The 16,771-nt window shown below is 40.7% G+C and overlaps 1 protein-coding gene across 4 annotated transcripts in view; it reads right to left on the bottom strand.

Moving 5' to 3' along the window:
- Positions 1-1,558: 1,558 nt before the first annotated feature.
- Positions 1,559-16,771, bottom strand: part of Col8a1 (collagen type VIII alpha 1 chain) — a 124,974-nt gene continuing 109,761 nt past the window's right edge. For all 4 annotated transcript variants that reach the window (XM_027412468.2, XM_027412467.2, XM_027412466.2 and 1 more), the window contains 2 exons: positions 9,779-10,109; positions 1,559-6,129 (listed from right to left, as the gene is read on the bottom strand). In XM_027412468.2, coding sequence (XP_027268269.1) covers positions 4,220-6,129; positions 9,779-10,106 — 2,238 coding nt within the window. In that variant the 5' untranslated portion in view covers positions 10,107-10,109 and the 3' untranslated portion in view covers positions 1,559-4,219. The remainder of the gene's footprint in view (positions 6,130-9,778; positions 10,110-16,771) is intronic.

Here is a 16,771-nt window from a genome sequence, read left to right as displayed (position 1 = left end):
TCCATAAGATCGGTCTGCAGGCCAGTCTGTAGGGCATTTTCCTAATTACTGATTGATGGAGAAGGGCTCGGCCCACTGTGAGTGATTCCCTCCCTTAGCTGGTGGTCCTGGGTTCTATAAGAAGGCAGGCTGAGCAAGCCATGAGGAGCAAACCAGTAAGCAGCACCCCTCCATGGCCTCTGCATCAGTTCCTGCCTCCAGGTTCCAAGTTCTTTGTCCTTATTTCCTTGGATGACCTGGAAGTGTAAGCTAAATAAACCTTTTCCTCACCAACTTGCTTTTTGGTCATGGTGTTTTGTTGCATCAATAGAAACCCTATCTAAGACATTATGGCAAAGTACATTCACATCAGAAAAAATGATTATGTGACTAATCTACAGATCAGAACACAGAGCTGCTCAAGCTATGCGCCTTTAGTAAACAATGCCACAATCCCCTCCCCTGGAACTCCGTCAAAGGATGCCCCAAACAATAACTGAGGCCCTGGAGAACTTTCTCACACGTGTGGCCCACTGTCAGCATCGATGGTGTATTTCTTTCTCTTCTGTACTATTGATTTGCTACTTGATAAAGTTTCTTTTCAGGATGAGCCTTTATCTCAGTCCTTTGAATAGGCCAAAAAACCTAGATCCTGGCCCTGACCACAGGTAATATGATGATAGCACCTTTGTTTGCGGGAGGATAGAAGTGATCTTGATCTTCTGATAAAACAGTTCAAACAAGCTAAGCACTCAGACTGGTGGTATGTGCTCGCTCCTCGAATGACCTGAACAATCCCTTTATCATAGACTAGATATGATGATATTATCATTCGGAACTTGATAAATCATCACAAAAGAATGCTTTTCTTGCCAGTGCTGCTAATAAGGCTTTTAAGTTATTGAAATACATGTGTTTCTTCCTAGAAAATCCACTCGGCACTGTTTTCCCTCAAGGTACTGGTAGAATGGCAAATTGAAGGCAGTGTTTAGAGATTGCTGTCTCATGGGGGGAACAGAAATCGAAGGCATTTCTTCCGTGATGGTGAATGTGATGGCACAGAGTTAACGTGTGTTCTTCCTTCTCCCTTCTGAACAGAACTCTGCTTTTTAGCTTGGCAGTAGTTCGCCGAGAACTGATAATGTCTCACACTGTCTCTCAACTTATGATGTGACTGAATTCATGTCAATGGGTATGAAAGGAGGGATCTAAACTGCTAGGTTGGATTTATTTTTAAAAGATAAACCGGCATCCCCATCTTCCTAATTTTTCTACCTTCCCATCAGCTGGCATGTGATTGCTAAGGTCAACTTTCCTCCACCAAAGGAGAAGGCGGCCAACACACTTGGGTGGAAAAACAAGAATGTAGAAGGATATGGGGGTAATGACAAGGGCTGCAGGGGAGCTCTGGGCTTCTTATACACAGAGTTGTTACACTGAAGAGGAAGAAATTGTCCTGTTTAAACTATGATTATTTTTAGACCCCAGTTCAGTGGCTCACTGCTATAATGGGTGATAAAAAAAAAAAAACACTTTAGTTTCTAGAGTCAGTTGAATGATATAAACAAGACAAGACACATACTTTTATAGATATTTAATGATCTGTTTTTCAAATCAGTACAAAAATTTAAATACAAAATTGATTTGCCATTAAGTCTCAAATCTACTCATGGAAACTCAAGCAAGTTACCAGTCTTTTCATCATTCTTTTTTTCTGTAAAATATTTGAGGACAATTATCCTCTACAGACATTCTTTTTCCCTGTGGGATGTCATACTACTTTAAAACTCTGTGTTTAAATAAGAACAATGCCAGTTTGGTCCATTTCACATGGAAAAGCTCTAGTTAATTTTGAATTAAATAGGGATCATAGTACTGTCCCTATACTGTAGAACATACAGTTGTTTCATCTGTCTTCACACTAGCGTGTTAACATGATGTACAACACTCAAAAGGGAAAAATGGGTACATAGATAATTATTTAAAACTCTTCTTTAAATTAAATGGAGTATCATTTAGCTCTGATATTAGCACCATGGTAGAATATACAGTATCCGGCATAGATTTTGCTCCTCCTCCATTTAAAAGTTTAGAAGCATATGCCTGATATATGTTAACACACACACACACACACACACACACACACACACACACACACACACACGAACACACGCAGGCAATTGAGTAACAACCAATAAATTAGTTGGAAGATACCTCAAAAATCGAAATTTGGTTTAACTTAAGATATAATTTGTCTTTCTTTATGGAAACTAAAATACCATACATGTACAGATAAAAGCAACTCTACAACGCATCTGGCTTGACTGTCCTCCAATCCATTTCAATGTAGCTATTTAGCAACAAGATCCCAGGGACCCATATGACTTCTACAGTCACCAGCTACAAGCCAGTGTCCTCAGGAGCAACCCAAAGGACATCCATTCACAGAAGTGCTGTTTACTTTGCAAGTGAAGGTTCGGTAGGACATCTTTTGGAAGGGAAAGTGCTTTGTACAATTAACAGTGAACAAGAAACCTTATGCAGTGAACTCATTTGTCTTAAAATTTGAGAAGAAATGGAGCCTGTGTATCATAAAGGGAAAAGTCAAATATTAAGCCAGGAGAAGAATATTTGTGGTGGTAAAATAATTCAGATTTGGAATAGACCATGTTTTATACTGTATTTATTTGTGTATTTTCCAATCTATGTCTATCTCTTCATTTCCTGACTCTTAACTTTTGAGGAAAGTAGATTAGATCTGTCTCTGTAGCCACACATTATTTCCCCAAACAGCTAATAGCAAACGAGGAGTAAACTTTCAACTGTTTGTGCTTTGAGCAGTGCCCAAAGAATCTAGTATGTGCCTTAGTGAGAATCTGAAAAAAAGATCCATTTCTCCTTTCAAACCTATTTTGGCCATGGAGCCGAGTGTATGGTGACATGATAGGCATGGGCTGCTATTGCTTTATCACATTCCAGCTATCTTTTCCACAGGCTGATGGTAAAGAAATAGTCATTTTCCTATCATTTTATTCCCTATGGCTGAAAGCAACACATTTGCTTTTAAATATCAAACTTTATAATTACACTTTTAAATGTAATTATTTTCGTATGTAATTTTGAATGTTTTTCCCAAATTGAAAAAAAAATGACTTGGATTTTGGCAATTAATTTTGGAACCTCAGATGACATAAATCATATCTTTACAATTGATAGTTACTAAAAAGAATCTGAGCTGCTGGAACACATACAAATTGAAACCTCATTATGATTGGTTGTATGGACAAATTAGGGGGATTTTTAATGCATTTAGTCATAACCGATAATTGCTATTAATAATAAAAGTTTTTAAGATGGCAAAGTTATTTGAGGGAATGCTTTTAGAAATTGTTTATATTGTTTAGGCTATATTATACTATAAATTACAGGAGGGAAGAAGGGGAAAATAGAAAATTAGGTTCCCGAGAAATGCCAAACTGAAACTCTTTTAGATGAGTTAATACATTAATGTCTCTGAGCTAAATTCAGAACTCCTGTGGACTCTCCCCTGTATCATAATTAGTATCTCACCCAGCACTTGGCAGAGAGAGTGCTGAGAAAATATACAATGGGCCATTGGCACGCCTGCTCTTCTAAGGGAGACCACACACACACAGTTCCTACTAGGTAGTTCTGCAGCTAAAAGCACAGCCTCTGACATGGAGAAATATCCTTTGCACTAGAGATTACCATGGTCTTTTCACTACAGAGCAACGCTCCAGCATCCCACAGCAAAACATCTGCACAAATAGAGGGGGAAAATATGCAAAGAAATACAGTATGTAACTGTCACCACTAACCTCTCAAGGCATATTCAAAAATATTTTTAAAGGGAGCACAAGGAATGAGCAACTTTCATTAGCTATGATCTTTCAGACTGACAATATTCTGACTGATTTGAATAAGCGGGTTATGAAATCATATAACATGCAACAGCTAATATGAGTCCAGTGGGTACAACACAAATGTCTGTACTTGATCCATAAATCTGCCCCATCATTCTGTTAAATCTGCTATGCACAGTATTAAACATGCATCTTAGTTTTTATTTGTACATGATGGTCCAAACTTTCACTTTCACTTAAATATAACTTTCCAACTATATAAGTGTTTTGAAGCATTGTTTTCAATTGGATTTTTTTTTGTGTGTGTGTGTCATTTTCTTTTTTTTCTATTAAATCTCTCTTTTCTCTTCTTCATTTTACATGGGATACAATAAATATCCTGAAAAGGAGGAGTGGACATATTGCCCGGCGTACAGTCCGGCAGCCTGTTCGGAGGGCATTTGGAGGAATACCCGGTCTCCGGGCCGTAGCAGCAGTACTGCGCTCCCAGATGCCTGGTCCAGAAAGCCCTTCTTGTACTCGTCGTATGTGTACATCATGGGCTCGTTGTTCTTGAAGAGCGCAACCCACACGTTGCCTCCCTTGCAGTGAACGTGATAAGCAAAATAGTAGACACCCGGGACTTCACAGGTGAAGATGCCTGTCTGCGGGTTGTAGTTCTGTCTGCCATTGTATAGCAGCTTGTCAAACTTCACTGGGGCCCCCACCGGTGGGAAGGGTGCAGTCAGCTCTGCAGTAAATGCAGGCATCTCATAGGCTGGCCCCCCGTTCTTGCCCTTCTTGCCTGCATAGGCATGTGGAGGTTTCACTCCATCAATTCCTAGTCCCATATCTGGCAAATACTCTCCCTGGGGTGGCGGTGTAGGGGGCATCACAGCTGGGGGTCCTGGAGGACCTGGAGGGCCTGGAGGCCCAGGAAGGCCAGGCTGGCCTTGCGGCCCAAGGGCACCGGGTTTCCCCGGGGGACCATGAAGTCCTGCTACTCCTGGCTTCCCTACACCAGGAAACCCGGGGGGCCCTGGGAGGCCTGGTTCTCCTTTGGGGCCCGGAATTCCAGGTGGTCCAATAGGGCCACTAGGTCCTACAATCCCTGGAATACCTGGGGGTCCCTGTAGACCCTGGTCTCCGGGTATGCCTGGTTCTCCCTTGGGTCCAAGCAGCCCTGGAACTCCAGGAAGCCCTGGCAACCCTTTGTGGCCAGCTTCTCCTTTGGGTCCTATAGGACCAGGCAAACCTCTTATGCCAGGGGGACCTACTTCACCAAGAAAACCTGGCTTTCCAGGGAAGCCTTGAAGGCCTGGCTCACCCTTAGGACCTGGTGGACCCTGTGGTCCTATAACCCCACCTTCTCCTTTGGGTCCAGGGAAACCAATAGCACCTGGAGGGCCCATGGGACCTGGGATTCCAGGTAGGCCTGGCTCTCCAGGGGGACCCCCCATTCCAGGAGCACCTATAGGTCCTTTTTCCCCTCTTGGCCCAAGAGCTCCAGGAACACCCCCTATACCCCGGTCCCCCTTGGGTCCCGGAAAGCCTGGCTTTCCAACTCCTGGGAGGCCTGGAGGTCCAGGCAACCCTGGCAGTCCCTGTTCCCCTTTACCACCTGGAAACCCTGGCTGGCCAGGGATCCCGTCCTGGCCTGGCTTTCCAACTCCAGGCACCCCAGGAGGTCCTTGAACTCCTGGGACACCAATAAGACCTTGTGGTCCAGGTTCCCCTGGAGGTCCTGGCTTCCCCAGGGGACCCTGAGGTCCAGGAAAGCCTGTCACTCCTGGTTTTCCTATTCCAGGCAGCCCAACTGGGCCAGGAGGGCCATGCATGCCTGGAGGGCCCTTCAGACCTGGCAAGCCTGGCATCCCGAAGCCCTTCTCTCCTTTGGGACCCTGAAGACCAGGAGGTCCTGGTAGTCCTTTGGGCCCTCTCTCACCTTTTGCTCCTGGTTGCCCTGGTAACCCTGGCCCACCCGGTTTCCCAATGCCAGGAAGTCCATGAGGCCCTGGAGGCCCTTGTGGTCCTGGGATTCCCATAGGCCCGATTTCCCCTTTGGGTCCAATTTCGCCTTTTGCTCCAGGCATTCCCATGGCTCCTGGCTTCCCGGGCATTCCAGGCATCCCCGGCTTGCCAATTCCTGGATATCCCTGTGGCCCTGGTTTTCCTTTGATTCCAGGCATTCCATGACCTGGCAAACCTGGTGGCCCTGGTGGTCCTCTCGGTCCAGGTTCTCCACGGGGACCTTGTTCCCCTCGCAAACTGGCTAAAGGTATTTCTCCTGGAAAAGGAGAGAAAAGGAGAGATTGGTTATTGCTTATTTGAAGTAATAGCAATCATTAAATTTTGACATATTTGCCTATCATATATCCAAAAGAAAGACTGTATATAGTCATCTTCCCAAGCCTTCCCCTGTATGGTACTGATTTAAAGGAAAATCAAGTTGTCAGTTTCTGGTATGTGTCTGAGTTGTTTTGAAAACTCTTATATGTAGATGTTTACATCAGCACTGGTTAATTTTTAAAAGCTGAAAAATAATCAAACAAAAGTTTTCTAGGTGCAAAAGTTGGAGATACTGTTATGTGTTCATTATACAGAATTTGGGAAGGTTGAGGTTGTGTAATGAAAGGACTAACAACAACAAAACATCGCCATTGAGCCCACATAGCAGAGATATATACTTGACCTGGTATTTTCATCTCTTTTGCTTAAGGTACACATTCGTGTATATTTTAGAGAGTGTTGGAGTTGTACTCTGTTTTTATTTTTTCAAACTTTTCTTTTTTTGTTTTTTTTCCCGATTTTTTATTTGAATTAGAAACAAGATTGTTTTACATGACAATCCCAGTTCCCTCTCCTTCCCCTCCACCCCTACTACTCCCCCAAACTAAAACCCTACCTATCACATATCCTTTCTTTTCCCCCAGGATGGTGAGGCCTTCCATCAGAGTCTATCGTATCCTTTGGGACAGGGCCTAGGCCCACCCCTGTGTGTCTTGGCTCAGGGAGTATCCCTCTATGTGGAATGGGCTCCCAAAGTCCACACCTATGCTAGGGATAAATACTGAACTACTACAGGAGGTCCAGTAGATTTCCAAGGTTTCTTCACTGAAGCCCATGTTCCTGGGGTCTGGATTTTCAAACTTTTCTACTTGAAGTTATATTGTATTTTTCCATGACCATCTTATCAATTGAAATATTTTATTATAAATTGACAAATTACATGACATGTTTATGGGTTTCAAACTGATGGTACAATTTATGAATAAAACATGGAATAATTAAACCAAGCTAATCAATATTTCTGTCACCTTAGTTATTTTTGTGGGTACAGCATTTGAAGTTATTCTTACTTTTAAATATATATTACTAGCTCTATAGTCCACATTTGGTAATAGACCTGAAAATAAGTAAAACAAAATCAAAACCATATTCTTCCTGCCTGCCTGAGGCTTTGCACCTCTTGTCTTCCATCTACCTCCTCCTGCATTCCTTATACCTGTAGGCTCTGCTATAAGAATGACCAACACACAATTCTCTGCTTCTGTACGCTGTTGTAATGCTGCATGTTAGTAAGACCCATGGTATAGGTCTATCTGTGCCTGGCTAGCTTGTATTATTTTTAATTTAATAATGTATTATTGAATAATATTTCCTCATGTGCTGATAAAAATCATTTTCCCATGGACCCAGGAAAAAGGAAAGCCTTTTAATTTATATGTGCTTGATAACATCTCTCTATACCTGTCTCCTAGAGTTGATGGATTTTCTTAGTATTTCTGACATGCTGTAAGGTTTCTCAAGCCTCAAATAAAAATTTTGAAGAAGTTACTTCTCTAGAAATTTAGGTTTAATCCAGAGAAGTGAATAAGATATTTTAGGGTGGTTTGCGATTGAGAAGCTTGCTTTAGAAACAGGGAACCTTGTTTATCTTTCTGGCCTAGGCATGGGTTTTGATTAGGTCACTTAAGCTGCTAGCATCCCTGCTTTCCTATGACTATACCCAGAATAATACAGCCACATAACTAGAGAATACACAGGACAGCTCCCATACCTTATTACTGGAGATACAAAGCACATGTGAGAGTATGCTCTGCTTTGCAGACAAACAGCTTTGGATATTCCATGCTACTGGGAGTAGTGGGGGAAGGAAGACATGAAATATGTGCTTCCAAAGTCTTTCCATTATAAGTAGCATTTAAGTCTTATCCTTGTGCTATTTGCAGAATGATTGCCAGCAAACAAAAGAGAACCCTAGAAGTCATATTCTTCCCAGATAGGAGTAATCATCTGAATAGATGCAAGATGCACCAGAAGTCAGGCAGACCATGCAAGAAAGGAGGGGGGAAGTCCTGTAGCAGGTCTCTCTCAACCTCCCTAATGCTGCGACCCTTTAGTGCAGTTCCTCGTGCTGTGGTGACCCCCAACCATAAAATGCTGCTTCATAACTGTCCTTTTGCTACTGTTATAAATTGTAATGTAAGTATCTGTGTTTTCCGATGATTTTAGGTGACCCCTGTGAAAGGGCTGTTCTATACCCAAAAGGGTTGTGACCCATAAGTTGAGAACCTCTGACCTAGATGCTTTCCCTAAAAGGTATACCAGCTCTTGAAGAGTAAAAATATGAGGAATACTTACATTAACACTAGTAAGCAAATTGTAATCAAGGGAAAAATCTGATTAAGAGTCCTAATACACGCACGTGCACACACACACACACACACACACACACACACACACACACACACACACACACACACACTATATGATATATATATGATGCTACATGCTACCATGGAGCCCCGGGTGTCCTTGAATTTGTGATCTTCCTGCAGCAACCTCCTGACTACAGACATATGCCACCATCCTGAAGTATCACATGTTATTGGTCTGGGATCCCTAGAACACATTCCACTCTGCCTGGGCATCTGGAATGACTGACATCTGTGACCACACAAAACCCCTCAGCGCTTTAGTACTGACTCAGCACCATTTACTTTATGCCACTGATTCAACAATCTTATTTTAAACACCAATGAAGTGAATTAATAGGTTTCTTTGATTTCTGGGTTCTAGGCATCATCTAGGCTTCTTAGGGTCAAATCCAGTACTTCACCAGAACAGAGGTTTCTGCATTGTCATGGGGCCACTGGGGATGGCCTCCACTGCCTTCATGGCAATTGCTACTCTGCTGCTCTTGTTTTCTCCACACATGCTAGGTTTCTAAGAACTCCAGATAAGCAAGCCAAATTTACAGGCAAATATCTCACAGTAATGGGTACTTTGTAGGTGAAATAGACCTAATACATAGTCTAGGAAGTGATGGGAAAATTTTCTGTGAGTTTTAGCTTCCTGATGGCTTATGGACTGACTTGTGTGGATACTTAAATAAATTAATAATATGCTTAATGATAGACTGTGGTTAAATATGCTCTGTTCAGTCTGATGCTAGCTAAAATATTAAAACCAAATATAAATTATAATATCAACTTTTTATTAATGCTGAGGATCAACCCTCTGTATTAACTTTTATTTTTAAATTAAAATATAATTACATCACTTCCCCATTCTTTCCTTTCCTCCAGCCCCTTCCATGTGTTCTGCATCCCTCTCAAACTCATGGCTTCTTTTTCTTTAATTATGGTTGCCTATATATAATATATATCTTGGATAAATTTGTAAGTAAAACCTACTGGGTCTATTTAGTGTTGCTTGTATGCATATGATTTCAGGACTGACCACTTGGAATTGGATAAGCTGAACTGAAGGTCTTTTCCATGTATCTTTCTTTAAATTTGAACTTTGCAAGAATTGCATGTGATTCACAACTATGACAAATTTAAAAACAAAAGTCCCTGAATTTCAGTCCTCCCCCCAATTTCTATACATTAGGAGTTGTGCAATTTTGAAACTGTGCAATTTGATGTTACCTTTGCCTTTCTTGGGTACAACTTCCTTGCCCATTCTTGGCACAGGTTGGATTTCCTTCATATATTGGGGTAGGTGTGGGTACTCTTTGCCATACTGCATGTGAGGCATCTCTTTGCCCATGGAAAGGCCATCTTTGCCCAAAGGCATGTGAGGAACTTGCTGGCCCAGGGGCTGGTATTGTGGGATTTGCGGTGGTATCTGAGGAGGAATTTGAGGTGGCAGCGGCTTGATTCCATAATAGGCACCGGCCTGAGTGAGCCTGATGGAGTTCAGGGAAATTGTGAGCAGCACTCCCAGCAGCTGTAGAGGCCTGGGCGGCACAGCCATCACCTGTGGAAAAAGGAACACACCCAAACAGTGAGGACCTGCAGGTCAAGGGACTGTATCTGCTTAGAGACAGAGGGTTAGGTAAAGACTGTGGGCAAATCCAAAGTCTTTGTTGTCAGAAGTTTGTAAGAGGAAGGACAATGAAACGAACATGCCAAGTTTTAATAAGCATTAGAACACAAGCTAGAGGAGTTAAATCGGTCAAATGAAGGCAGTTGGTGAAACATAGTCTAGAGGTTGCTAGTGCCTCCAATACCAACTCTGCAATATTCTCATAAAGTCTGAAAACCTGACTTTTAGCTTGGGACAGAGCAACCCAGATTAAAGACACTCAGGTAGATGTAATGCTATAACCAAAATTTTCCACATGAATGTAGTTGTAATAGATGCTACTTCCTAGAAGGCTCCTTGAGGTAGTAAACATGATCACTTACTGACTGGATTGCTAATATATTGCCTGGAAATGGACCAGACCCCTTGGGACCATGTCATAAAAGCTATGCATTGGGGATTGTAGACAACAAACTTGAGCCCTGCTTGACCATGGAGGAGCTACATCAATCCTTAAATTTGGAAGAGAGAGAAATTGGGTTCTATGTCTTTAATTTACTTTTACTTGGGTATTTCTAACTGCTCAATAGGACAGTCTTCCAACTGGGTGTCATGTAGGTCTTGTTAATAGCTTCTGGACTTCTAACTGGAAACAGTTTAAACATGTCTGGTCTATGACAGAAGCAGAGATTGCTCATCTGCTAAATGCCTTTCTGGATGCTTTGATGTGCCATGAATACATATAAATATGAATGTACAATAAGTGTAAAAGCAACACTAAAACTACAGAAAAGGGTAGTCCATTTGATAGTGGCAGCAGATCGTTTTAAAAATCACCATCATAATTATGTAACTTCTTTCTTCTATTTAAATACTATGAAGTGATTAGTTCAGAATTTGGCTAGCTGGAGCCAGAGTCCATTAAAGTTTATCTTTGAAGTTTTATGAAAGGAAGAGAGTTTACAAAGCAAATTAATTGTATAAATAAGATAGAGGGAGATGTCTGACTATTCACAAGTACAGATTGTTTCTAAACTATTTAATGGTGCTCTTTGCAAGTCAACAGTTAACAGAATAAATATAAATGGGAGCTTATCTACCTATAAAGACCAGCTTGAGGAGACCTCTACGTGGTAACATCGTAGGCAGGAAACCTAACAGCCCTGGAAGATGCAATGTGAGCAATGGCCACGAGGCGGCAGGCACAACACACTTGGAAGTCTGTGCAATGCTCCCCGCCCCCACCACTGGGAACCTGTACTGGTCCAGAGTTGCTGCTATAGTCTCACACCTTATTAAAAGACTAATTGAAACTTAGAGTGTCACAATGCTAGCATGAGAAGTAACAAGAGCCACAGTCTTTTGTGTAATTATATCCTGGAACATCTCAAAAAAAGCTTGTGTACAACTAATTTAACTTCTATTTCCATTGGAGTTTTTCTTTACAATTCTGTCTAACTTAATTCTAGATGAAGCGGTCGGCTTTGGGGTTGAATCTGTGACAGCTAATTCAAAGGGTAATGCCAGGAGTCTGAACAGAATACAGAAGAACAGGTTAATAAAACAAAAACAAATCAAAAACCAAAAATAAGAAAATATTTAATGTGAATCCCTATCAGAAAATGCATTGCTTTCTCACTTTTGTAAATATACAAATTAATCATTATTTTACTTCAAGTAATAAATGGAGCACACTAGCCATTAAAATGATTTATAGCGCATTCTCCCTGGTACAAGTCAGCATAGCTGCAAGGAAGAACTGTTTATTTTAAGTGTCTGAGTAAGACATGGACTGGTAAGAGGCGTTAGATATTATTGTTATTTTCTGCTCCTCTAAATGATTAAGTGGTTATTAGAAGCCATTTGGAAAGAGCCATAAAATGGATACTGATTTATTTTTTATTAACATTAACTTATTTTAGGTATAAAAGAACATCTGCTTTAAAAATTCAACCGTAATTTATTAAATTGGTATCAGAAACAGTGCTAGGCCCACCCGAGAAATAGAAGGTGGTCAATAAGTCCTGGCTTCAGAGAGCTACACTGGGAATGACAGAGGTGCACACCTTTAAGGATTAGCAATGCACATTGAGAAAATAATAAAATTTCCAACAACTCTTAGTCTTAGAAATCCCTTATTTTTGAAGCAGCAACTTTCTCCATGTTTTCCCCAGAGACAGATTACAAATATGCAATGCAGCATAAGCTTCTCTAGACACAAATACAGCATACTATCCACACTGCTGTCCCCCCCACCCCCAAGACTGGTACTTAGGCCTTATTTTTTGTCTAGATATGAGTAGTTAAACAAATCCCTTCCAGGTTTTCGTTTGCTAAAAATAGGTCTTAGTTTTACTTGAAATCCTGCCTGATGTTACTATTCAGTATCTTTAGGTACTCACCAGAAAGCTGAACGTGTTAATTCACACCAGAAATGCATGGTAACGCCTGATAACATAGAAGCTAGGACTTCATTAGGATGTAATTCACCCTTCAGGGTAAATGAAGCCGGTTATCCACCCTGAAAAGTCTGGTGCTGTCTTTAGTAATGGACTTGCATGCTTGGCCTTCGCCTTCCAGTATTGCAGTTGATGTGCTATTTTATAGTTAAATAATCTTTAAACTGGGACATACTTGTGAAATGCAGGAAAACTACAAGGCAACAAAATGCCTAAAAGACCAGGTGAATCCCCATTACTCAGCAGGACCCATTTTCCATCCACAACGTTCTCTCAGAGGCTTGGCCTTTCTCTCAACCACCTCATCCAGTCGGCCCTCTGCCATTTCTCTGGCTCTTTATTTAAGTAAACCTGGCTCAGTTTTTACTTGAATATTTATGGAGGAGACCTGGTTAGAATTTTCTGCTTGACTTATCCCTACTAATTTCCTTCTGGTCACCAAGGATGGTTTTGGTGGGCAAAGCTGTGTGGTAGTTGTCTCATATAGCTCAAAGAACACCAGATGTGTTACAATAAACAAATACCTGTAGGGAAGAAGTGGTTCATAAGCCCTGCTGTGAAGAGATGGTAGTGTTCTTTTTTTTTTTTTTTGCCTCTCTCCCTTCTCTGGGGATGGGGAGCACAATAATATGCTGTGAGTTTTCTCTGCTGTTTTCCTTGCTATTTTTTCTTTCTTGATTGATAAGGGTGTGTGTAAATGTGCATACATGAAGATAAGAATATCTAATGGGATAGACAATGCATCTTTGCCAGCTTGGTGGACTAATTGATGGTTCTCATTCCATATGAGACATATACTCTAGAACTCAAAAAACTTAGGTTTGACTTTAACTCTGCAATTCTCCATACTTAATACTTGGGCAGTTCCTTATCTTCACTGAGTCTCAGTTTTCTCACCCATGACACAGAAATTATAATCTCTGCCCACCTCTCAGAGCTGTTACAAATAATAATATTAATTCTTTGTAAGCTTAAAGGCATTGTTCAAATATAAGTGTTTACTAATGGAGAACAACCAAAAAGACAAATCAAAACAAACTCAAATGCCAAAGACTTTCAAAGGAGGATACTAGCCAAAGTAAACGAATGAGAGGCTAACTGCAACAACAATAAACCTAACATGAATAAAGTAATGATGGCCATTAAAATATGATCATTAAATATGACAAAAAGAACAGTTGAACCAAAGATGTAATTTATTCTGGTGTCAGATTTGCCAATCCCAACAACTTTGAATACCTTTCTAAATGTCCTCTATAGTTGGACAAGGTTGGAATTAGCTTGAGTTCCCTCACATGATCTGTAATGCACACACAAAGCTACCATGATATGTATTATTTTAGATGTTCTAAGCATACCCTTTGTACATTTATCTTCATGAGATATAAGGTTGCTACACAAAAAAATATTTAAGTGTTTAACCTTCAGTCTTTGCTTTGCATCTTAGTCTTGGGCATATCTGTGTGTTTATGGTGTTGTGTGGACAAGCTCCTCTTATCTGCCAGTCTTCCTTGCCTCTTTGTCCTGACATGGGGTTTCTCAAGAGCCAGAGATTTCTCATCCTTGAAGAAGGAAACTGAAGCATAATCTTCTCCCAGTATTTCCTAGAATTGCTTTTCTGTGTTTCTTAAAGAAAATTATCTCTTTGCTTATAGCATATTGTCCAAACTGGAGTAGCAGGATGAACAAAAAGGTGACTGTCAAACTTTGCCAAGACAAAGTAAGACAGTCCTTCAAAATTCTCTGCTTCTTAAAAATGTCTGTCAGATTACTAGGCTTGCAGACCAAAGTTGGATGCCACAATGTTACAGAAGAACCTAGGGTGACTGTCCAGGCAACTAGCTGTTTCTGTCATCTCTTAATATTGAAGTCACTTGCTCTGCACTTCCTGTTTACTAAGGTAATTTATTATATCCTTCTCATGTCTTTGATAGGATTGAAGACTAGATAGTTACAGCTACAGTTCTTCATAATCATGGTAGAAAGTAAATTAGGTGCAAAACTCTGGATTCTTCAGGAGAGGGCCCCTGATGAGTATTTTCTCTATTTTTCCAAATACAAATGGATTGGATATTGTAACTGTAATTCTCACACAATAAATTGGTTTGTTGTATATAATTTTACAATGTTAAAGTTAAAACATTCCCTTTTTATTACACAATAGGGGAAATGCTGTGGAACAATCCTTCCAAGTCCACTGCTGGGGTGAGGCTCTGCTGAGGCTCTTCTCTGGGATGTATATGGTAGTCTTCATTGTATGTCTTTACATGGTATTTTTCTTGTGTTTTGTTTTGCAGTCACCACAATGACACCATTTTAATTTAATTTACCATTTAAATATCTTATTTCTAAATATAGTCATATTCTGGGGTGCCAGGGATTAAGATTTTGAGATGGGTGAATTAGCTCATAACACCCACGTTCCTCTGGGCAAACTCCATTTCTAACTCATTTTTTAAGCTTTCTCTGCCTTCCCAGTAACCATTATTTGCTTCATCCTACTACAAGTGTAACCTAAACTTAAATGTAATTATAACCAACTTTATATTTTTTCCTCCATTAGCCAATATGACTAAGCTACCAGAGAAAATAAGAAAAATGTGATTTTGGGGGAAGATGGTGGAGCTTATTGCCAGATCATCATAATCAAAGCTCTACAGACTGATATGGACTTTCAAAATATTTCATTGAATCTCAGCCCCTGCTTAAAAATCTTCCCTACAATGATTGTTAACATAAAACATTAATATTTTCCATTGGATATTAATAATGGTAATGAACACTCATAAAGCAATCTATTATCTTGTCACAAAACTTTGTTACTTTAAAAAATTATATAAACAATTTCTAGGAAAGATTTAAAGCACACCCCCTTTAATCCCAGCACTTGAGAGGCAGAGGCAGGCAGATCTCTGAGCCTGAGACAAGCCAGGTCTACGGAGTGTATTTCAGGACATCCAGGGCTACACAGAGAATCCCTGTCTCAAAACAATTCATATATAGCAGTGTTCCCGTAGCAAGGTGTGTTTGCATGTGTGTACAGGGGCTGGGGAGGTGAAGAAATCCTGAAACTGATTACAATGCTATAAGACATTTGAAATTGTTCTTAGTTAAAAGGTCACATGTGACATATCCACCCTGCCCACACTTGTAGTCATATTCTCTCTTCCTAGATAGAAATATTAGATACAAGATTTAAACTTTCCAGCTCAGGATAACTCTATAGTAATCTCTGTGATGCCTTTACCCTATGGCTGGATATGTATTTCTTGCAATTTGCTCTATGTTGCATCACTGGCGAAAGGTCTTGAGTGTGTTGTTCTTACTTTTCCTTCTCCTACAGCATACTTTGTATTTACTATCTCTGTGTATAGTTTCATATCAAGCCTAAATCTTTTTCTTTAGACTAAAATGGGAATTGTAGTGAGATATACACCCTGCCCACATCTGTAGCATGGTCACAGATGAGGATGAGATGGAGGGAGGACTAGATCTGTGGTCTCAGACCCCAGAGCTCTCTCTTGCTTCAAGTCAGGTCACAGGTTACAGCCTGGGAGGATCCTTAGAGCTGGAACCTGCAGTGGTCACCCGCCTCTTGTGTAAATGCATTCTCCCTGAAAAACTTCATTTAACCTGTTCTGAGTCTAGTGGATTTTGATTCCCACGCAATAGTCACAAGAATCAGAGACTGTGGTAGTTGAATGTAATTGCCCCCCATAAGCTCATAGGGAGAGGCACTATTAGGAGATGTAGCTTTGTTGGAGTAGGTATGGCCTTGTGGGAGGAAATGAGTCACTGTGGGGGTGGGTTTTGAGGTCTCATATATGCTCAAGCCACTCTCAATGAGACAGTTCACTTCTGTTGCATTTGGATCAAGATGTAGAATTCTCCAGCACCATGTCTGTCTGCACATTGCCATACTCCCAGCCACCATGCTCCCTGCCATGATGATAATGGACTAAACCTCTGAAACTATAAGCCTCCACCTCAATTAAATGTTTTCTTTTTTAAGATTTGCTGTGGTCATGGTGTCTCTTCACAGCAATAGAAACCCTAATTAAAACAGAGACACATTCAGTAGTCCCATCAAAATATTAAATTGAAAGCTATAATACATATGCAGAGGACCTGGTCCTGTGCTTGCTGCTTCAGTCT

This window comes from Cricetulus griseus, chromosome 4, assembly GCF_003668045.3.
Source record: "Cricetulus griseus strain 17A/GY chromosome 4, alternate assembly CriGri-PICRH-1.0, whole genome shotgun sequence".
Lineage (NCBI taxonomy): Eukaryota > Metazoa > Chordata > Mammalia > Rodentia > Cricetidae > Cricetulus > Cricetulus griseus.
Note: the sequence above shows the minus strand (reverse complement) of the source record. Positions and strands in the feature narration are given on the sequence as shown.